The sequence below is a fragment of the Rhododendron vialii genome, chromosome 7a (genome assembly GCF_030253575.1).
Source record: "Rhododendron vialii isolate Sample 1 chromosome 7a, ASM3025357v1".
Lineage (NCBI taxonomy): Eukaryota > Viridiplantae > Streptophyta > Magnoliopsida > Ericales > Ericaceae > Rhododendron > Rhododendron vialii.
The window spans coordinates 11,060,268-11,083,703 of NC_080563.1; the positions used below are offsets into that span (position 1 = coordinate 11,060,268).

General features: G+C 37.7%; 3 protein-coding genes across 7 annotated transcripts; 1 reads left to right on the top strand and 2 right to left on the bottom strand.

Moving 5' to 3' along the window:
* Positions 1-3,121: 3,121 nt before the first annotated feature.
* Positions 3,122-6,673, top strand: LOC131333653 (F-box protein PP2-A12-like). The gene is made up of 3 exons (XM_058368286.1): positions 3,122-3,557; positions 4,243-4,361; positions 5,996-6,673. Exons 1-3 carry the CDS (start codon positions 3,246-3,248, stop codon positions 6,414-6,416), a joined length of 852 nt encoding a protein of 283 aa, XP_058224269.1. The 5' UTR covers positions 3,122-3,245; the 3' UTR covers positions 6,417-6,673.
* A 509-nt stretch (positions 6,674-7,182) lies between these two features.
* Positions 7,183-15,042, bottom strand: LOC131333436 (probable transcriptional regulator SLK2). 4 transcript variants are annotated; one of them, XM_058367957.1, is made up of 10 exons: positions 14,912-15,042; positions 12,938-13,891; positions 12,684-12,815; positions 12,431-12,476; positions 10,755-10,969; positions 10,517-10,585; positions 10,182-10,282; positions 9,159-9,252; positions 8,992-9,061; positions 7,183-8,083 (listed from the first exon to the last, which is right to left on the bottom strand). In XM_058367957.1, the coding sequence occupies exons 2-10, from the start codon at positions 13,823-13,825 to the stop codon at positions 7,386-7,388; spliced, it is 2,313 nt and encodes a 770-aa protein (XP_058223940.1). In that variant the 5' UTR covers positions 13,826-13,891; positions 14,912-15,042; the 3' UTR covers positions 7,183-7,385. The 4 variants fall into 4 exon arrangements, with proteins under 4 accessions (XP_058223940.1, XP_058223941.1, XP_058223943.1 ...); XM_058367958.1 differs by having other exon boundaries at positions 14,896-15,015; XM_058367960.1 differs by having other exon boundaries at positions 12,938-13,631; positions 13,732-15,000.
* A 1,574-nt stretch (positions 15,043-16,616) lies between these two features.
* Positions 16,617-21,226, bottom strand: LOC131333652 (uncharacterized). 2 transcript variants are annotated; one of them, XM_058368283.1, is made up of 10 exons: positions 20,999-21,226; positions 20,595-20,725; positions 20,441-20,507; positions 20,207-20,245; positions 19,665-19,717; positions 18,209-18,263; positions 18,052-18,126; positions 17,763-17,877; positions 17,187-17,233; positions 16,617-17,079 (listed from the first exon to the last, which is right to left on the bottom strand). In XM_058368283.1, exons 1-10 carry the CDS (start codon positions 21,080-21,082, stop codon positions 16,966-16,968), a joined length of 780 nt encoding a protein of 259 aa, XP_058224266.1. In that variant the 5' UTR covers positions 21,083-21,226; the 3' UTR covers positions 16,617-16,965. The 2 variants fall into 2 exon arrangements, with proteins under 2 accessions (XP_058224266.1, XP_058224267.1); XM_058368284.1 differs by lacking the exon at positions 20,207-20,245 and having other exon boundaries at positions 20,999-21,225.
* Between the last annotated feature and the right edge of the window lie 2,210 nt (positions 21,227-23,436).

Consider the following 23,436-nt stretch of genomic DNA (forward strand, 5'->3'; position numbering starts at 1 on the left):
TAATTTTTCACATTCCTCTTTTTTATAATCACAGTCCCTTTTTTTTGTATTGTCGTGAAGTGAATTTATAATGTTGATATTTTAAGTGTCAAAAAGTATGCAAATAAAATGTTAATTTTGTAAATTCACATTATAAGAGGGGGGGAAAAATGGAGTGGTGTTATAAAAATGGGGAGTGTGAAAATCAATTATCTTTTCTTATATTAATTTAGGATACATGGTCCGGGCCAGCTTACATACATCTCAATTAATTTTTGAGAATCAATCTCATTGTTCACTAGCGCGGGGAGGTCCATTAAAAGTCGAAACAAAGTCCTAAGTTGGCCCCATATATTTAACAGCACTTAGGTTCTTAGAGGGACAAATCTGATCACAAGTCTCAAACCTTAATCACCAGGTCTATTCCCTGGAGTTACCTATCTCATACCTAAGTGGTCATGAATGTAGTCCCCACTCGTGCATGATTACATGGATTGATTCTCATTTCTCAAGGATTAATTAAGATGTGCATAAGTTGGTCCGAATTTCCTAATTGATTTATAAAAATATGACGCAGAAGTGATCCCAATAGATACCCAACTGTATAGGTGTGAACAAAACTGTCTAAATATATATTTTTTTAAATGTCTAAATACTTTTTAATTAAGTGGGAAATTAAATTAATACTTTTCTTGATTTCACTTTTCTAATTATCCATTTTTATAAAGTGGGATGTTCAAGAAACATTTGTTAAACTGGCATAACTTTAAAAAAAGAAGTAATACTCGGGATTGGTGACGAAATTTGGAATAACATTGGGTTAACCAATTGTTTATAGTTAATTTCCACCAAATTATAGAATTGTTATGGCTCAAACCTTGGAAAATAACTCATTTCTCTACTCAAAATAACAATTGTTTAATCATTGCTTATTGGATATTTAACTGTTATGAAATAAATTAACCATGGTTAACGACTGAGCATTTATATATATATATATATATATATATATATCAGTCAGGTTCCGGTGAGGGATCCCTTATTTTTTTAAAATGCGGGACTTTCCTTCCCGATTGAATTTCGATGATCCGAGCCGCTCAAAGTGATCAGAACGTGATTTTAAGGGTCCCCGCGAGAAATCAGCAAAAAAAATGACCGTTCAAAAAAAACTGCTCGGATGAAGCCCTTTCCGGTCATTTTTTTTGCTGATTTCTCGCGGGGACCCTTAAAATCACGTTCTGCACACATTGAACGGTTCGGATTTTCAAAATTTGATCGGGAAATGAAAGTCCCGCATTTTAAAAAAGTGAGGGATCCCTCACTTGATAATTTGTGATATATATATATATATATATATATATATATATATATGTGGCCCAAAATCAGTGTCCTCATAATCAACAAAGGCATAATGTATGTATATGTGTGTGTATATATATATATCAATCAGTCTCAAAAGAGGGAGTCCTTATTTTAGTTAAAATGCGGACCTCCTCATTTCTCCCATTTTTCAATTGAATTTCGATGATCTGAGCCACTCAATGTGTTTAGAACGTGATTTTAAGGGTACTTGCGAGAAATCGGCAAAAAAAATGACCGGGAAGGGCTTCATCCGAGCAGTTTTTGTTTGAACCGTTCGATAAAAAAACAAACAAAAACTGCTCGGATAAAGCCCTTCCCGGTCATTTTTTTTGCTGATTTCTTGCGGATACCCTTAAAATCACGTTCTGAACACATTGAACGGCTCGGATCATCGAAATTCAATCGGAAAAGGAAGGTCCGCATTTTATTAAAATGAGATGGTCCTTACGGGAGACAGACTGTATATATATATATGGCCCAAAATAAGTGTTCTCATAATCAACAAAGGCATAATGTATGTATATATATTTTACTTTATGCATGAATATTACGCACGACACTCTCTTTCTTTAAAAAAGAAGAAGAAGAAATCATAAAAATTCACTTTGGCAATTTATATTCTTCTTCCCTCTTTCAAAGTTCGTTTTTCAGTTCAAAGAGAAAAAAAAACCTTCAAATGTTCATTCTTAACAAAGAACTTTCTCAAGTACTTGCATACCTAACCAATAGGTATTTGGGTATTTTAATGTTTTAAACAAAAATAAAAAACATCACACACTTATTGTTGTATTGGGTCAACGTATATTATTAATGCAAATATATATATATATATATACATACATATATATTTATTTAGGAAATTGATATTGGCACTCCAAAAATTGATGGAGGCACTCCAATATCAGTGTAATTTCAAAGCCACTTTCTTTTGTTTTTTAGAATGCGCTCATTAATTCTTGGAGTGCCAATATCATTTTCCTATATTTACATATTAATAGAGAGTATATTCTTTGTATCTTGTTCGCTCTTTCCCCAATCCGCTGCTAATTTTTTTAATTAATTATACCCACAGTCAGCTAATCTCACTGATTAAAGATAAACATTTATTATCCAAAACCAATGGTTATCCAACAGGTTAATTTCTACCCTTCCTCCAAAACCAGCTGCACGTCAACGATATTCTTCAAACAAGAATAGAATAAATTCATTACCATCTTCCTCAACGAAATTCAAGGCTGCATTTGGGGTGTCCGAAATTTTGATTGTTTTGAAGGAGTTTGCGTTATTTAATGTAACAACAACAACAACAACAACAACAAAAAAAGAGAAAATTTTATATTTTAAAGATTCTTTAGTTTTATCATAAAATATAGTGGCTCAATTGACTAAAGTATTATTACTAGAAAAATCCAAAATATAGAAATATAACCACTTTCCCCTCAATTCACTTGCATGAATATTAGTCTAGACAAATGATTTTTGCACTCTCCTACATTTTTTTTTTCTTTATTCACTTCACATGAATAAAGAAAAAAAAAAGAATGTAAGAAGATAAAAGGGAAGTCCAAAAATCAATTCTCTTAACATATGTATTCTATAATAAACACTACTCCAGAAGAACCAGAATATCAAAAAATAAAAAACGAAAAAAACAAAATAAAAAACAAAAGAATTCGTGCTTATTGGACACACCCAAAAGGAGCCAAGCATACCCTTAATCTTCTCTTCCTTTTATAGTAGTATATATATATATACATCCAAAACGACCTTTCCCATTTCCACCCAAATATCTCTCTCTCTCTATCTCTCTCTCTCTCTCTCCAGACAAACGAAAGAAAGCAATCCCAAATTCCTCTCTCTCTCTCTCTCTCTCTCTCTCTCTCTCTCTCTCATCATACCCTGTAATGGGTTCTGGGTTTTCTTTCCACAGCAAGACAAACCCCCCGTCGCCGGAGCTCAGTCTCGGAGACCTGCCGGAGGGTTGCCTGGCCTCTGTTCTGGTCTACTTGGATCCGCCCGAGATTTCTAGGCTTTCGGTTCTGAACCGGGCTTTTCGCGGCGCTTCTTCGGCAGATTTTGTGTGGGAATCTAAGTTGCCTCCCAATTACGACTCCGTTATTCGTCGAGTCTTCGATGATTTTCTTCCATCGGATTTGTGTAAGAAAGAGTTGTACACGAGGCTTTGTCGCCAGAATTCCTTCGATGGTGGCACAAAGGTTTGTTTATCATCTTTTTGTTTCCGTATAATTTACTTGTGGTTATGTTTGTGTTATATTTATTTGAAATTTTCTTTTGTTCCCTTTTCTGAGAAATTAGCAAAATAAAAGTAAGGTCTGGAAGAAGAAGAAGAACAACAACCCATCTTTTTATTTTTATATATTTTTATAATAGCTTTCATAGAAGAATAGTTCTTGAGAATTAGAAGACGTCTACCAAATGATTTCTAAGGGTAGTTCTCTTTCTTTCTTTTTTGATAAGTAAGGGTAGTTCTCTTTATTTCTTGGGTTTTTGTTTTGTTTCCCTTTTCTGAAAAATTGGCAAAATGAAAGTAAGGACAAAAAGAAGAAAACTTTTGTTTAATAGGAATGGTTCTTGAGAATTAGAAGACATCAACCTAATGATTTCTAAGAATAGTTCTTGTAATCATATTCGGTGATCAAATATGTTGGTAAAAATGTTCTGCAAAACTGATGTTACAACCAAACAGGAAGGGTTTAGAGACTTCTTGGAAGAAATTGCCTGAAGGGAAGAGATCTTTTCTTTTCTAGATGCATTTTTATACTTGGGACACTGGAAATAGACCCTAGTTTTAGGGAATCTAAATGGGTTTTTTGTTTTTGGATCAGAGATAGATTTGTGGTTTTTGATTGTTTAAGTTTTGTTGACACGGGTTATTTGCAGAAAGCGTGGCTGGATAAGAGTACAGGAGGAGTTTGTTTATCGATTTCTTCGAGAGGGTTGGCGATAACAGGAATAGATGACCGGAGATACTGGAATCATATACCGATCGAGGAATCTAGGTGAGGGTTTAGAGTCCTTGTTTATGTTTTTTGTTTTGTATGGATACCTTTAAAGCAAAATATATGGTAATTGTTTTAGATTGTTCGGATTTGCTCAACTGTTCGGGGCATTTCCTCATGATCATTGGAAGTAGGTTCTTGGCTTTCGTTGTGAGTTTTATCTGATATCTGATTCTTTAGTTATGTTTCCTCCTCAAGAATTGTGATTTGGGGTTATTCAGTTTCTCCAGTTCATTTGGACAATTGGGATTCATAAAAGATATGCACAACGTGTGGTTTACTAATGAGCTTACTTTTCGTCATATGGGGTCGTATGTGCTATTTGCTCTATTTAGTAGGTTGTATCATCTTGGTAAAACTACCAATATGTTTCACTAGAAAAGGAAAAACATTTAAAGGCCATTTTTTAATTCTTGTCCTTGTTTTGATGACGCGTCAGAAGCGTTGTGCCTCTTTAAATGAGCAATTCTCTGTGATTTTGGCTCTTTTTTTACCGTTGAAGTTGGATCCCAAATCTTTATTCTGATAGGATTTGGATATCAGATTCCTGAACGTTTATCTTTGGGACTTTATGTTCGTGGCAGACAATTCCAAATTGCATGGTGTAGCTTGCAAAGGGCAAGGCTTGGTAGAAACCATAGATAAAAGAAACTACTACCCCTGAGGTGTTTACTTTGCAAAGCCTTTTTTTCCTCTAAATTTTTTTTTTTTGTATTTGCTAGGGTTTTCTTTTACCTCTCTTTTATGCTTTTTTCCTTTTATTTTTTTTCGTGTGCACGATATAGAATTAGTGACTGCGGATTGGGGGACTGGAACTTCTCCTTACTAATGAGCAGGCAGACGTACACTGTCCGGAAAAGAAGCGTTTCACGTGCTTGAGTATCACTACTCTTTTAAAGCTGAATTAGTGAATGAAGAAGAATTTGTGAGATTTTTGGTGAAAGGTTCTCTACTGAACTTTATAGAAAGAAAAAGGAAAAAGAGGAGGGTTGAATGTGATGGTTAAAGGAGTTGAAATCAGGTGGGTGGTTAATGTGCTGCATGAGTCCCCTTGCTCTCTGTCCAAATAATGTTGCAATTTCATTTGAACACAATTTCTCCTTTATTGTCACATGAAAACCATTTTGATAACATTACCAAGGCAGCACAGCAACCATATAAGGTGGATGCTGCCTTGAAAGCTATGAATATTGAAAAGGGCAGATCTTTCTTCCATTTTCATTTGTTTCAAATGGATCTCAGAGGTTTTCTATCGTTAGCTCTAGTTTCCTAGTAAGGTTGCTTTCTTTAATTTTCCAGTAGTGTGGACTTCTTGGTCTTTGCCAATGAACGGTGCATTGTTGAGATTTTGATGGATCTTGTGGTATGGAGCATTGTTAAGTGGACGCCTGACCTGAACACAACACGAGCTCGAGTAGCTGGGCTCATTTAACAGCCCTAAACTCAACAACTGTGTGCATAGAGATGGATTTAGAGAGAAAGTAGCAAGTTGTTCTCGTAAATGTTACCCTGTAATTTGTGGTTTTGGGTTGCTTCTGAATATTTATGAACTTCCATTTTTGGCCCTTTGGCTGACTGGTATTAGTGTTTGGGGTAAGTAGGTAAGTGAATTGATTTGAATTCTCTTCCTGTAGATTCGGTACGGTTGCGTATCTCCAGCAAATCTGGTGGTTTGAAGTAGATGGAGAGGTGGAGTTCCCATTCCCGCCCGGGACCTACAGCCTATTCTTCAGGCTGCATTTGGGCCGGGCCTCCAGGAGGTTTGGTCGCCGGGTCTGTAACTCCGAGCACGTCCATGGTTGGGACATAAAGCCGGTTCGATTCCAGTTGTCAACGTCGGACGGTCAGGAAGCCATTTCTCAGTGCTTGCTGGAGGAATCCGGAAAATGGTTACACTGTCATGTGGGCGATTTTGTTGTCGAGAAATTTGGCATACCGACAACAATCAAGTTTTCGATGACACAGATCGATTGCACACACACCAAAGGTGGTCTGTGTTTGGACTCTGTAGTGATATACCCAAGTGAGTTTAGAGAAAGGTTAAAGCTTTTTTGAATCTCTTAACCTTTAGGGATAGAGGGATAGTTCTATCAGATGTAGAGATGTAGGACCTTTTTTGAATTTGTAATTTGTAAACAATAGACTTTGTTGGTTTGAGAGATGGAATCATTGGTATCCATGGTTGGAAAAATGTGTAGATGTAGTCTTGTCTGATAGTGTGTATAAACGTTGGTGATTCCCGGCTTTACCTTTCTTGAGGACTATCTTTGTGGAACTTTTGACTTAAGTTGCTACTGTCAACAACTTTCTTCTTTCCATGTGTAATCTAGGAAGTTTTTTTTTTTTGTGCCAATATTGTATACATCAGCGGGGTTAATGAGGTGCTAGTAAGTTAGTCAACGGAAGTTCAAAGGCTATTCATAGCCCTGAACCTCAAATATGTTCCCCGTGGGGTTCAAGCCTTGGCCACCACTGGAAAGAGAAATGAGACAACTAACTCTACAGAGCTTGATTTCTCGAGTCTAGAATAGAAAGTTTGATAAACATCAATTCTGGATGTAGTAAATATATGTACTCAATACTATTCTCAATTCAAACGTGAAGCCTGAACCAAATAAACCTCGAGCGCCATCATTATCATCATCATCAAGTGTGCCAACATTCCCTTGTATTTGTAGAAGAAATTAGCTTGGAAAGGCTACATCCTTAGTCACATGATTCGTGCAAGAACATGAAAGTGTCTTTCAATAACATCTTGAAGTATTAAATTCACGAGAGCGATGATTGATGGGCAAGCGGAGGGTATTACCAAAGAATTATGTGACTTATCAAAAAACCGTATTCCGTATTCATGTAGCATTTGCTTACATAGCTGAACTTTCTAGACGGGGGTAATCTATCAACACTTCTTTTCTGATACAATTCAGACTTTGCAAGTATATATATAATCCAAAGACCACACAAAAAGGGTAAGACTGACCCACTTATGCCTTCAGTTTTCCCCAAAAAAAAAAAAAAAACCACTTATGCCTTCCACTTCCAGTCATCATTCAGAACTCCATTTTTAAAGAACTCGTAATCCATATCCTGAACCGCTTCAGGCAATTGAAACCTCCCAAGAATATCAGCTTCTCTCTTGACGATAGTGTTTTCGCTATAAATCCGAGAGAAGTTGCTGTTAGAGCCGGTATCAAAGTAGTCGCTCCTCCCCAGAGTACTACCCAACACATTTGCTGGGGCCCAAGCTCTTGTTGACAGTTTGCCTACTTGATTTCCATCGAGTTCTTCGAGGACTTCTTCCTTCACCTTGGTATTACCACTCTGCACCCATTTTGCTCTGCTGTTGTAAACCATTTGCTGCAGTATATTTTGAATTGTCCGATGATGTTCATCATCTCCGTCATGAGGGAGCTGAGAAGTTGACAAGTCACTGACTGGTGGGCTTTGGATTACTCGTGGACTTGAAGATTGAGGGCCTAGAAATGGTAATGGTAAAGAGATTCCAGTCTGGGTAGAAGAGTTGATTGTACAAGAACGCTCATGCTTTACTGCCAATCCAGCCTTTTCTGAGCCAGTCGTAATTCCATCCTTCTTCACATCAGATTTCTCATTCATGGTGTTGCTAGAACCAGGAGACACTGCAGCACTTGCTAGCCGCTCTGTTTCATGCATTTTCTTGGCCTGGCCTGTGGTTTCTTTACGAGGGTAAGTCTTCAAGCTCTCTGCATGAGTGTTTTGTCTTAGATGCTAATGTAGAACATATATGGCCAATTGAATGAAATAGTAAGAAAGTTCATAGGAAATTGAGAGCAAGGATCGTTAATTGGCTGGATACCAAGAAACATCACTAAAGTCCTGAATATCTCAACAAAAGAATATCCATCCAGATAACTAGAGGTACTCGATATTTGATTTAGCTCAGCGGTAACAGACTGAAGTAAAGAAAATTGGTAGCTGGAGGCATTTGGCTCAGAAGAGGATATTATGAGACCCCAAATCGTCTTTTTCTTGTTACCCCTTCTTATCTTCTCAGCCAGATGCGTGATTTTAAAATTTAGGGTTATATATAATGTAGACTTGTACTACTAATTAACTGTAAAAACACCACAAAGCGGAATAATTTTTTGCCTAAACTCAATTTTGAAGTAGGGATCGGTTAAACTTCTAAAGACAACATAAAAAATGCAGAAGGAACAACAATATATAACTCAAATACAGAGCCAAGCAAGATGCGCTATGCGTGGCCAGAGAGGGATGAGAAAGCAAAAAGAACAAAAGAGTATGTTACAAAAGAAGCAGAGACAGAGCCAGATATAAAGCAGTTAGCTCCTCGTATCAAAAGGGGTTGAGAAGTTAAACATGTACACAATGTTGATTCATTCGAAGCCGTGTGCGCAATGTACTCATGCATGTATGGGGGCCAGAAACACAAAACCAAGCAAAAAGTTTCAGCGAGGAGAACAGGGTTGAGCAGTCACAGTAGCATAGAAGCAATCAGGTACCAGGTGAACTAAGGTCATGCTCGTTGTTTGCTTCTTAGAAGTGAATGTTCTCACCCTTAGGGAGACTAGGAGAAAAAAATCACATGGATGATAAAAACAAATGGTCCTCAACAGTTTTGTGTACATACCTATTGGTCCAATTTTGTTGTCACGACTGAAAGTCATCAACTCTTTCATGTTATTGACAACTTCAGCTATCTGTCAATAGGAAACTCTACATATAAGATCCTGCATGAGAATACTAGACAGCAAACATGTCATTTCAAATCAAGACAAATTATCCTCACAGATGTACCTGGAAGAACCTGACATATCTCTTGGGAAACCCCAAGTCATTCACCAATAACAACTCCAGATTCCCTGTGAGCCGTCGCCCTTCTTTAACAAACCTACATCAGGAGGAATAATCAAGAATCCAACCAATGTACTTTAAAGTGCCTGAGCCTGATTATATTCATCTGTCTTCTACCAGTCAGAATCCAGACCAATTAAAGCTTGCAAAAAATCTAACTTCTATACATCAAACACAAATGTTGTTGGATGGGGCTTGATTGCAGAATCAATTGGTTTTCGCAACCCAGATACACAAAGATCAAAGCAATTTGGCCTTGGTTTATGCTTCTCGATCAACTACCAAAAAGCAAGAATTTGAATGGTTTTTTGTTATTTAGTCCTCCATGGTACGGGAGTATCTATTTTAAGTATGACATTAATAATGTTTGACTACCCATTTTTAATGATATTGCAGCTTCAGAAAAGATTGGACATCTAGACATGGTTAATGCCTTAATGGTCCACATTCAATTTGCTTAATTCCAGCTCCACAGCCCCACAGTAAATGGTCATGACTGAGTTCCTCCAGCACCTGCTCCACATAATCTCGCTTCTAAACCCAGTCATGTCTGAGTATAATTTTTATGTGGAGGGGCCAATAGAAGTGAGAAGGCACAATAACAAGGTCTGTCCTGACACAAGAATTAGAAGTTCCATGCTTTCATAGGGAAGTCTAGGAGATTCAAATTGACTTTCTTAAACTGTGCCAATTAGTTTTCTCCCTTCCTAGGAAGCATGGACAAGCTGAGTGTTGTACTCGTGAAGTTGAGCACACATCACTGGAAAAAACAATTTTTGTTATCATTTCACCACAACAAACATAATCCGATTTATGTAGAAAGATAAACTTATTTGTTCTTTATGTACAGAAGTAGCTACTTATGCCATCTCCATGTCCTATTTTCTTGTTGCAGAAATCAACAAAGGAAATGGGAAAAATGAGTTCCACTAGTGTAGGAATGAAAATCATTGATGCCTGACTTACACATTGCAACTTGATTGCAAATATTGTGCTGAAACGGCATTGGATCTGACAGCTTCAGTGGTACCTTGACACTTTTTTGCAGCCTCAATCAACTGATTTACCTACAAATACAAACACAATTACAGGAGCATAGAGATCTGAGCTATGAAGCACCAACATACCTACGTCATCTTTGTATCCGTGCCAGACGGTGCCAGGACACGGGATACGTAAATAAAACAGAGAAGACTAGTTCACAACTAAATTCATCAGTACAAGTACCACTACAGTGTCTAGTAACAGCCCAATCGTGGTGCACAAGTTACATAATTCATGGCTGGAGACAAAATTGGTACCTGAGGAGCAACCAAACTACGAGGAACAAGTTCTTCATGGTGCTGCGCACAGAACTCCCAAGACAGTATCTAAAGTATGAAGACATGTATTAAACGAAACTGTGGTTACCAATTTTTTATTAAAAGTATCTTATAAAAAGCACATATTGAAAGTTGTAATGCTTGTTCAAAATCAGCAATAATACGAAAAAAATTCATGCAGCGAAAAAACCTCACATGGGATGAAACTTCAACTCACCTTCAAGTCAGGGCTGAAAATTATACGAAGTTGACCCTCACGTACAACTCGAAATTGCTCATAGACACTTTCTTGAACGGCCTTTCCATATCTCAGCATCATTAATCCAGAAGGAAATCTAACCTCATGTGGAAAATCCAGGAATAGAAGTTCATCGATAACCCCACTCTCAAACTTTATTTTAATAAGCCTAGGAAGTATTTCAAAAACAGCCTCTGCCAAAAAACAGAGAAAGCTATCAGATGCTATAATTGAAAGAAGAAAGGGGAAGAAGTAAAAATCAGTGGCTTTACAACCATGGAATAGAAGATGAAGTTAGATCCAAGCATAACTAGCAAGTGTAATACTAACATACAACAATATTAGGCAGCAGATACAAACAGAAATTGTACTGACACTCCACCTGATAAGAAAAGGATAAAGATAATGGGTTATACTGATGCATAACATTGATCTTACGATAGAGTTTGAAGGACTTTCTTCTTAGGTTGTGGCTTTACATCCAGCATCATAGTCAAACACTTCCTCCAAGCAAGACTAATAGAGAGCATTAATGATCAAAGCATCCTCCCAAAACACGCAATTGCTATCGCTGTGGTCAAACCACTTCACAAAAAGCAGTGAATATGGCCGCCTGGAGGAAGAGTGCAGTTTTTTATAACCTAATTCCATCTCCTTATGGTCACCCAGCTCGGACTGCACTTACAATAGCACTTACAAGTAATATAACCAAAAGTCTTGAAAGTAACATCAACATCCCAAAGTTACAACTAAATCAAAACCCTGACTCAGAGTCTCAGAAAACCCAATCTAAGCTTCAGTGGGCATGTTCTCATCAATAGAACAAGTTTGAGCTCATGGACCATCCCTCATAGCTTTCACTAATCTGGGAAGTGATCCTTAATGAGTGGATTTAGGAGAGTAGGGTATCAGAAAACTTGGCGAGCTTAGATAGCATTTGCTATCTGTACAACCTCCAGAACCTCCATCAATTTCATCTGTTTCCCCAGTCGCACAATAGTTCTTCACATTATCCAAACCCATACCATACATTATCTCAAACTTCATGGCCGCAACTTTGAGAAACATTTCTTCCAAAAATGCTAATATTAAACATAGATCATCAACCATGGTCGCTAGACGATCCTCAGCAGAGAATACAAATATTGAGTCCATTTATCAAGGAGAACAGGAAAAGTATACAAATATGCAGTGTACAAAAATAATAGTTGTTAACCAAAGCAGTATCTGAACAATACGGTGACTTCAACCAAGATGATAAGTTCTAGCATCCTCACCCACTTTGGAAAGCATAAACACCAATAAGACTAAGATGCCACAGTTATGATCCATCAGGATTCAGGACAACCCAAGAAGTTCACAGCTTCAACTTCCAAAATTAGAAATTTAATGTTTGAATGTACTACATTCACTCAACACCGTCTGATGTAGGATATAGTAACTTTCTCCACAACATAAGATTCGATAAGTGAAACTGCCCAATGCACAAACAAGGGGAAAATTGACCAATCCACTATCAAGGGGGTTTAAGAAAAACCCAAAATCAGTTCTTAACATCAACAAAGGAAACTCATGCACACAATAAGAGGGCGGAAGAGAAACTAGAAATGAATATAAGTCCACGTCCAAGAAAAATAACTCAATTATTAGCTCACCAAATCCCTTTCCTGACTTGGAACCACAGATGCCACAGTGCCATGCCTGTTGAGATAAACAAAAGAAGGAAAAATATATCAAACTGACGAAGGGAAGAAATTGAATGAAGGTGCTGTAAGCGGTAGCGAATACTCGTTGCTATTGATCGGTCATGTTATACAGGCCCGAGATAAGATAAAGAAAATATAGAGACATGCCGGGTAAAAATAAGCATTGCACTGCAAAGACAGTACTGGCAACAAAAACACTGACCGTTGCTGAACGGGAGAAAACCCCAAGGGCATGTCCTCCAATATTATCATATAAAGAGAGGCACCACCTTTCCTTAGCACCAGGAGCATAATAATTTGCCACAAATTTCCTCCAATATGCTAGGCTATTGTCCTATAGCGCATGTGTCAAGAATGAGTCTGAATGACCAAATTAAGTGGCACTAGGCATATTAAGAAATTGCAAGAGTAGACGAAGGGAAACTAAGTAAGCAATTCTAAACTTAACTAACTCACAGGTGGTCGATGTCGCAGATGATACACATACTGCATCAACCGTCGAGAACAGATACCAGCATCATGGGGCTGGACCGCAGGAATTTGAAGATTGACCTGCTGTTGCAAATGATGTCTCATGGGTTGTTGCTGCTGTTGCTGTATAGGAATCCCAACAAATTGCGGAACTGAATTCCGAATATATTGCTGCTGCTGATTTCGTAGCTTATGCTGCTGCATCAATGCCTGCAGCAGCTGATTATGATCTTGTATCGCCATGGTGTCCTGTTTCTGCAGTAGCTGTTGAATAATCTTCTGGTGCAGAATGTTCTCTTGGTTCCTATCCAGCCTAGGTTTCTTAGACATTTGAGCTATACCAGGCTCCTTTCTTTTTCCAGTATGATGTGAACCTTGTTGAGCTTGTGATGTTGGTTGGGATGTGGCAGTACCACCAATCTGAAGCTGCGGGCACAGCCTTTTATCTCCTACTTGGCTGTTTTGGTCTCGATGGGAGCATGTGGGTTGTTCCTTGGAGGAAGCATCAATTACTAAAGTGCTGAAGTTAGTTGACGAGAATGACAAGGGTGAAGAGGGTAAGGTAAGGTAAGAGTCCATATTGGTACTGCCACCTCTATGGAAATGAGAAGCGCCCACAAGGGGCGAGTTGGCATCCGTAACTAAGGAGCTCGATCCAACACTTGGTCCTGAATTTGTACTGTTGTTTAACACTGTTGAGTTTCCATCTCCAGATACCAAATTGGCATTGATGCGTGCCATTCTAGCAATGTAAGCTGACAAACTTCCTGATGACATACCAAAGTGAGATGATGTTGCTGCAGCATCAGTAAGGCTATCACTAAGGAGCGGAATGCCACGGCCTAAGGAATCCAAGTAAGCCTCCAGAACCATCCCTAACAAACTCTATGGTAATGAAAATGGCCTTGATGAAATCCAAAAAACCTTCGTCGAACAAACCTACAGAAAGCATGCAAAAACAACTTCTTTCGTTTACACTCATTTCTCCGCTGTTGCGAACTCAAGGATCACCCGAAAAAGATGCCGTTGAATATACATGGACATACATACTAACTACAAACTTGAATTGCACGAACCCAATTCGTGACCTCAGGAAACTAATGATCTGGAAAATATATCGATGCACTTCCTGCTATCTCTAGAATAAATAGATAAGTCAAACTGCAGTCAAACAGTGGCAGCAGTTAACTAATACGGACCAAGCCAAAAACCAAAAATGACAAGTGCAACATTCCTGCCAACTTTTCGAACGACTAACATGGGGGAAAACTAACAATTAGGGCTTTCCCTTTGAACAAGTAATCTCTATTTTCCCATACAAGGAGATAACCCATCTTGTTTCTTTTCCTTTTCTTACATTTTTTCATCATAATTTTTCCACCAATGTGACGAACAATCCTGATATTGAATAAACCTGAAATTCATAGTTTAAAACTGAACTTGAGCATCACCATCAACATTTAACCTAGAATACTCGCAAGGAGAAGGAAAAAAAAAATTACGTCCCAAATCAAACGCTATATAACAGCAACAAGCAGGTTCCACTCCACCACGAAATCTAAAACAAACCTAGAAGGCTCTAACCCTTGTTTTTTTGTTTTTTTGTTTGGCCGCAGAAACTCAGGAAAGGGACGGTTAAAAAAATGAATGAAAATCGAGGAAACGCAACTCATTCAAGCCAAACGACGTGTATTTGGTTCGGCTACACTGAGGGACTTGTTCATTGAGCTACTACAACGAAATGGCTCCGATCAAATGTGTACTTTCCTTTTCTTCTCTTTTCTCACACATTCTTGGTAACCAAACAGAAAAACGGCGAACATTATCACACACAAAAAATACTAAAACAGAAATACGGGGAAATACGTAGCTGGTGTCTCATTTTTCGAGAAAATGAGGTAGTACAAAAATGGCAGCGAGATAAAAGGAGAAGCAGAGGTTACAGAGACGAAAGCAAACCCTAGAAATCGGAGCTCGGGAAAGGTTACGTGCAGTTGTACGGTACCACCGCCATGGCCAAGAGACAGAGAGAGCTGGTCTTCTTCTGTGGACTGTGGAGCAATAAAGCTTTTATAGACTTCGCGCGAACTGCAGAGAGTGAAGAGTGGAGAGTGAGGGAGTGACCGGCTGTGCCGGTTGACGGCTGTTTTTTCGCGTCAGGACGCAGGACCCACGTCAATCATGCTCGAGACACTCAACAATTGTACACATAATTGCAGACACATTCACATGGATATAGGTCTCACACGGAAGCGGGGGCTCTGCTGTGCCACGAGGCACAGCACCCCCTCCCCACACCCCCAAACGATTAAAAAAAATCTTAATTTTTCAATTTGCAATCCTAAAGAGCAGAAACATGATTATGAGAGTCTTAGAGATAAAATTTAATTATGCCTCTTTAGAATAATATGATCAGAATAATAAGATCTTCACACTGTTTCAAACTGATTGAAAATTGGAACAGTAAATTTTTTAACCATATTTTTTAATATATAAACGGTCTAAAAAATTAAAAAATTAATTGCTCCAATTTTTAATCTGTTTAAACAAGTGCGAAGATCTTATTATTCTGAACATATAATTCTAAAGGATCGTAATTAACTTTTGTCTCTAGAACTCTCATAATTAAGCATCTGCTCTTTATTTAGGATCTTGTGGAGCAAAAACATAATTATTAGAGCCTTAAAGATAAAAGTTAATTATGTCTTTTTGGAATAATATAATCCGAATAATAAGATTTTCGCACTTGTTCAATAAATTAAAAATAAATTAAAAATTAAAGCACTTAATTTTTTTATAGACCGTTTATATATTAAAAAATATGGTTAAAAAATTTACTGCTCCAATTTTCAATCAATTTGAAATAGTGTGAAGATCTTATTATTCTGATCATATTATTCTAAAGAGGCATAATTAAATTTTATCTCTAAAGCTCTCATAATCACGTTTCTGCTATTTAAAATTGCAAATTGAAAATTTAAGATTTTTTTTAATCCCAAACGGTACCGTTTGGAGATGTGGATAGGGGGTGCTGTGCCACGAGGCACAGCAGAGCCTCCGCTTCCGTCTCACACACACTGCTCAGTGCAGTGTCAGCAACCCATCTATCCATACGAATGCGTGCAGTTTTTTGTGTTTTTAATTTTTTTATAAGCATTTCTGGGTCCAAGTTGGGATTTTGTGCCTTTGTTCCTTAGTTTAATCGGTATTGTTTATTTTATGAAGCTTATCAAATAGTAAATGAAATGAGATCTAACATTGTTTTACATCCGTGGATCATACGATTGGATACCAAATATCTTTTTTGAAAAAGAAATATAGAGTATTATAATTTCAAAGGTAAATTACAAGATGAACATGTACAAATGACATGATAGTGACTTGCATTCAATTAACTTGACTTATGTAATGCTTTAATAAATGGGTCTACACATGCGTTACATTTTTCATTGAGGTTGTGATGCTCTACATAGATGAATGGTATGTAGAAATGTGCTATGGAATGTCATTGGGGTTGAGTGGATTACAAATCTTTTTTATTCTTTTTTGTTTTTTTATGAAAAAGATCATTCTATTAACAACTTATTTGGTGGGCTGTCAAAAAGTCAAAAGTTCAATACACTTTTCAAACCTTAATAACATCCCAACGTAATTCGTTAACGTATTGATAGTAAAACGACCTCAACATAATTTCCATCATAAACTTCTATTCCGTTGCTTAAAACCATGATCAAACATGGTATGTTAATCTACAATCCTCTGCCCTCCTATCAAATTTAACATTAACCACAAATTCAAAACAAAAGAGACTGCAGTCTTCTTCCTCTCTAAACAACAGCAAGCCAAGAGGCCTGGGGAGCACTAAAAGCCCGAATCTACATATCCACCTTCACCCTTGGTTCTCTCGAGTCTTCACCACAGAATCCCCACCAAGTAAAGTATAAGATGGCATGCCCTCGCCAGTCGCCACCATACCTGAGACATGTGGGTCAAGCGGCTGGAAACTGGAAAAGTCACTGTATTTGTTGCTCGTTCATGGAAGGGCGTCTATACGGCACGTATCTGTGGTCCTTCGCTGCATTCTTCCGTCTCCTTTTCTCCAGATAGGATTCGAGTTTGCCAGATACCTAATAAACCACACAAGATTTCTCATCAGTTTCAACTTTCAAGCTTACTTCCTTTGGCTGAAGTAGTTACAGTGTTTCCGTGTTATATAACACAACTATATAGATACCTTGAGCTCCTTGTATTTCTCAATAAGCTTTTGCTCACGAATTTCAGCTGCAAAATCCAGAAAGCATTATGAAACACAATTAGATATCATAAAAATGCTTAATACTATCAGAAACGAAAAACTGAACTTGACATTAAGATTTAAGACAAGTACAATTTTAATGCCATTGAAGGGAGGGGGGGAAAAAAAACCCTTTCTGCGTTTATGTTCTTTTTTCCCCCCCTGGTTTGGTTTGGTTTGGTTTGGTGGGCGTTCACCAAAACTTGCTTTTCTGCAAGAGCTACATATTACACTTTAACTATCTTTCTACTTTCTAGCCCTTCAATTTATCACCGATTCAGTAGCGCAAAAAAAGAGCAGTCAAATAACTCCACATCTCAGCATACATCTATTACACCACGCTTATTATTCAAAAGCGAATATTCCAGGGCCCGGCTCCAGTTAAGATGCTGCTAAATTAATATTGTAGTTGTCCGTGGCTCATCTAATGCAGAACAGAGACTAAACATGGTTTAAACTTGCAGATGAACATAAACAAATGATGCCTCGGAGGCAGAGAGAGAGAGAGAGTATTACATTTCTTCAAATAAAATGGTCTTTTCCCTTGCTTTGCAGCCTGTCTCTCTCTTTTCTTGTGCTCAGACAGAATTTCCCTCTCAGTACGCTTTGATGCGGACTTGAGTTGTTTGTCCTGACAAGACACATAGCAAGAAGTAAACAACTTCAATAAAGGTGAAAAAGATATTTTGGTTCTACACAAATAAATAGTCATAATTCTTAAGGGCATGACCTGGCCATGATTTTTCTCAAGCAAAAAAAGAAAAACAAATTCAGCATAAAGTTTACTTCAACAAAGTGCACCTACTATCCCAGAAATGCGGTTCTTTAACTCGTCGACGACTGTAGGGTCATTAAATTTCTTCATTGATCTCTTCAACTCCTATCAAAGCCCCAAAGAGATTACAAAAATGCAATGCACAAAGTTTAGAAGTTCTGCAAGCTGACTTCAAAAGTAGACATACCTCCCGTTCAGCAGGAAGCTCATTTTCATAGAGAAAACTATACCTCTTCTTGAACCTACAAGAACATAATACAAAATTATGGATGGCAAAATGCTTCCAAGGACAAAAACTTCTATGTTATGATCAAACAAACGAAATATCAAGGGAAAACCAAATACTCCCACAAGTCAAGCAGGACCAACAAACTATTGGAGCACCCAACCACCCGTAATCCATACACCTGTATAAAAGGAGAGTTGAGCCTCTTTTGGCAGGTAAGCCATCGTCCATATTTTGGCATTGTTCTCTCGAAATTGCCCCTCTGCCTTTGGCCTTTGGGGATTTGTCCTGAGTTGATGGTTGAGGGTTGAATGAGTAATTTCGTAGTATTTCCGGATTACAATTTTGAGCTTATCAGACTTTTCATGTCTTCTGTTTGTGTCCTATGAATGTGTGAGTTTGTCTGGATGTGTAGGGGCTTTTAGGTGGAACACAATTGTGTAGTGTGAACACAATTAATAGAAAGGAATCATAATCAAATCCTTGTCATAATCACAATCACAATCACAATAATCCGAAAATCAATTAAACAGGTGAGAACCCAATTGTGTAGTGTTAACACAATTAATTCCAACCACATGCACGGGAAGGGGGAGAGGGAGAGAGAGCATAAAGTACAGAAGGAAGGAATCAGAATCAAATCCTTAAGCATGAGAAAGGATTCAGTAGAAGTAGATGTGCCTAAGCTCAAGTTTGACCCTATCAAGCTTGCTGAATAGGAATCAGGCTTCAACACCTATCTAGTTTGACCAAACACAGTCCAAACAACCACAAGCTTTAGCTCAGCTCGGTTCAATGGCAACCCCTAAATAATAACCACCATGTTCATTTGCAGAGAGGACAAGAAACTCATTTAATTTCTTTACTGTGAGGTGCTAGAACAGGCTTAACAAAACATGAAGAAAAGGGCAGTATTATTTATGGGACGCTTCATTGATCACAAATAAAGACATTTGATTAAGTTCTACATAGCTATGATGCGCGGAATATCAAGGGAAAATGTCAATTGAAAATGTCCCATGGGCAAAGGTAGAGACTTTGATGGTGTCACCAAATACTAGGATTGTAGCCTGCCTTCATGTAGAATGGATAGGCATGGCAAAGGCAAGGGTTGCCCCTGCTTTACAGCCAATAACTGAATCAAAAGTTAAAATAAAATAAAATAAAAGAGTCAAGGGTGGCCAAGTGTCACATGCATCCACATGGGATACTCAAACCCTAGGATCAACCATCCCATTCAAATTGACCGGTCACTGGTCCAAAACTCGATAGTAAATTTTCCAAACACAATGCTGAGATTGACAAGAAAGTGAAACCAAAATGTGCTCAAAAACTACGACGAAATCAAGGTGCGAAGCCTTTTGTAACTAAAAGGCAACCAATATACTAAAACTAGTCCAGAGAGGAAGGTTCTCACCCTTCTACTTCAAGATTGCCACAGAGTGTTTCAAACCTGGGATCACGTACCACCTGTATACAAAAAAAAATGTATCTATATGTTACCACATTTCATAAATCACATGGGATAAACAATGTGACTGAACAGGTTAGTAACAACCCTTGTCTCATTGGTCTGTGAAAAAAATCCAATGTTATGTCAAAAGGAAAAAAAAGTGTCTTTCCATAACATAATTCAGCTGCATGTGGCTAAGAGAAACAATTTCTAAATCTTACACAAAATTCGAAGGAAAAATAACTCAATATGACACGTTAACTTTGGAAAATGAAGCATTTACATAGCACAATGATATATCTAATTAAACCTCCCTTCATGTTGCTAAAATAGTATTTAGTACAACAAACGCATACCCTCGACAAAATATATCCCACAGGATGGAAACCAAATATGCTGAATATTTAGCTCTTAGTTATCATACAAGGAAGTCCAACACTGAAATGTAGAACTATACCAAACCAAACAAGTTTGATACAATACAATCACCAAAGGGAAAAGAATACCAAAGCAAGATAGAGACGACAACGGAATAATCTGTTCGACTGCCAAGAAGACAGGAAAATAATCAAGAACTTCGAACTTAGAAGTTGATTCCAGATAGTGTTTCTAATCACCTCTGGGCAATCAAAAAGATTCAAACAGACGCAAAAACAAATACAAACGACAAAGAACAAACCTCGGCAATCCACAAAAATTTACTGAATCGCGAAAAATCACGAGCAGACTCGCTTACTCACCTTCTTAGGAACTTGAATGACCTCCCTAAATCTACCGACCGGCTTCTTGGCACTGGCTTCCATTGGCCTTCACAAATTCCATAACAAGCTATTAACCAATACCAGAATAATCACGAACACAACAAACAGACCTAAATTGGTTACGATACAGCACCTGTTCTTGTTCGCACGGCCGCCTGGTTTCTCCAGATCCGGCTTCCGATACACTGTGTGGGACCCATTAGAGCGTGCCTTCAGCAGTTCCTCGAACGTAACATTCGCGAGCTCCCTCTCTATCTCCCCCTCCTAACCAAACACAGAATCACATTCATGTTTATAAGCATAAGGAGATGCATATACATATATTCACTTAGCCACGCAATACTTCTGTTCTCGATTCTCGCTCCGCGCTCATGCTTTCAATCCTCGTTCAGCAAAATTTTAGTAGTTTGAGAGAAGTTTTCAGGCTCGCGCCATCGCTTATTATGTGACTTAGATTAGATATATACACAACGCATGTATATATTTGCTCGTAAAATATACGAACATATATATGTTGGTGTTGTTGGAGCAACTTACATCTTCGGAAGAGGAATCGTGTTCTTCAGTCTCGTCAAACTTGATTTCGCTTGAGGTGGGAATGGAGTCCAACGACTTCTTCATTTCAGTCGACGATGGAAATTTCTGAATCGAATGTCGAAGGAAATAGGAAGCTTAAAAGAGATTGAATTGAAGAACGAAATTACTAGTATTAGGTTTAGGACGAATTGAGCAATTTTATTTCGCGGTGAGGAATGGGACAAAGAGAAGTTTTTTGACCTAAAGCTACTACAGTCTACAGCTCGGGTAACGGATCGGGCTTGTGTAAACCCGGATCCATATGTCCGGCTTTTGGGTTTTTTGACTTTTTGGGAACCGAACCGGATATTCGGTTTGGTGAATATGTAAACCGGAACCGGTTGAAACACGATCGTTCCGGTTTCAATCGGTTTGGCTGGTTCCAGTTTGGTTGGTTTCACCCTGAGAGTGAGAGTGAGAGAGAGGGGGGACAGACTCAGAGCATGTACACCAATGAAAATGTAAAAATGCTGATCAACAGGGCATTTTTTTCATTTCACCTACTCACATCTCTATCATCACTATACCTATATTATCTATTTTACCTAACTCCAATTAAAATATATATTTTTCACTCATTTTTTAATTATCTTTATTGTTTAAAGAGAGGAGAAAGGAGGGAGGAGAGAGAGAAAGAAATAAAAAAAAAAAAGGGAGTATGAATAGTGCATAGGTAAAAATAGAGAACAACTATTCACAAATGCATTTTAGCTCCTCTTTTAGCCCATTTGGTGTATACTATTTTTTATGTTTCTCTTGGGTAAAATAGCAAAATATGTATTTTTGTTCATCTAGTGTACTTGCTCTCACCCAGTGGTTGTTCACATTGGGTTTGTAATTATGAATCTCATTTAGGGTGAATTTGGCTTTAAAAGTCAAATACTTAGTAATTTACTTTTTGTCTTTATTCAAAAAAAATTGCATTTGTTAGTTTTGCGTTAAACTTCTATAACTTATTGATTCGTCTCGACGAGAGGAATCAGAAAAGTATAAAATTTTGATAGAAACTCATAAATTTTTTAAAAGAAGACAAATAAGTAAAATAAGTTGTATTTTTTACTTATTTTTGTTTTTATTCAAAAAATTATGAGTTTCGATAATATTTTTTTACTTTTCTGATTTCGCTTGATGAGACGAATCAATAAGTCGCAAATTAATACAAAACAAACAAATGCAAAAAAAAAATTGAATATAAAATAAAAAAAGAAAGTTACCTGACTTTTTAATCCAAATCTACACTTTTATATGTAAAATAAGTATAACCTTATTACACGTTAAAAACTCAACACAGGTTGGAGGCCCAGCAATAAGGTGACTAGGTGAGGCTTTGTGTTAAGCCTTAAGTCTCGAGTTTGAACCCTACCCCCCTGGCGGATAAAATAAAAAAAAAAAAACCCACCCCTTGCAGTTTTTATATTCAAAATGAATCGGACCGATGTGCCAACCGAAACAAAAAATTTGTATTATATCAAACCGGACCGGACCTGTCATGACCCAAACCCAAGGAAAATGAATATGTGACATGGCCAGTGATTTTAAAATCATCTCAGGCCTTTGATATCACACAACTGTAAAATTTTACAAAAACCTCTCAGGTCCGAAAATCAAAAAAATAAAATATTACAATCAAAGATGTCTAACGTGCATACCAATTACAAACTTTGCCAAACAGCGCAAAAGTTAACATTTGTGAATGTTTGCGGATCCAAAACTCTGACACTATCAATTCGATTTGTGCGGGTTTCTTATTATCGATTTCATCACTACAGAGCAACTCGAACTCCATTCGTTCGAAAGGACCAGCTTAACTTGTATCTGAAATGGGTGCGCACAAAACCATTTCAGTGAGAAATACGATATATAGAGATTACATAATCGCATAAGAATAATCAAATAAAACACGCCATAATCATCAATTCTTCAACAATCAATGTAAGTTTCCAAATTCAAAAAAATCACATACTTTTCAACGGTGCAAGTTTCAAAACTGTGAAAACCACTGCTTAGTGTAGTTGGTCAGTCATTGCCTCCCCCTCCCCTTTGTGGAAGGTCTTGGGTTCGAGCCCCACAGCGGGCAAGCCCTTTAGGGGACCAGGGCTATGGATAGCTTCTGGTCTTCGCGCGCTAACTCTAACACTCCAACTAACCCCCGCTGATGTATATCGCCGTGGAAAAAAAAAAAGTTTTGAAACTGCAATCATAAAATCCAAAATCTACCGACAGTTTTCAGGCTCGAAACTGTTAAACCAAAAGAGATCCATCATCTATCATCATCATTATCATCTTGGGCAGTAATCCGATAGCCCGGGGAGCGACCTAGCAAAATAAGGGAAATGATATCAAATCCAAAGGATATTCGGTCGTATCCTTATCCACAATTTCATAGACCCCAATTTACA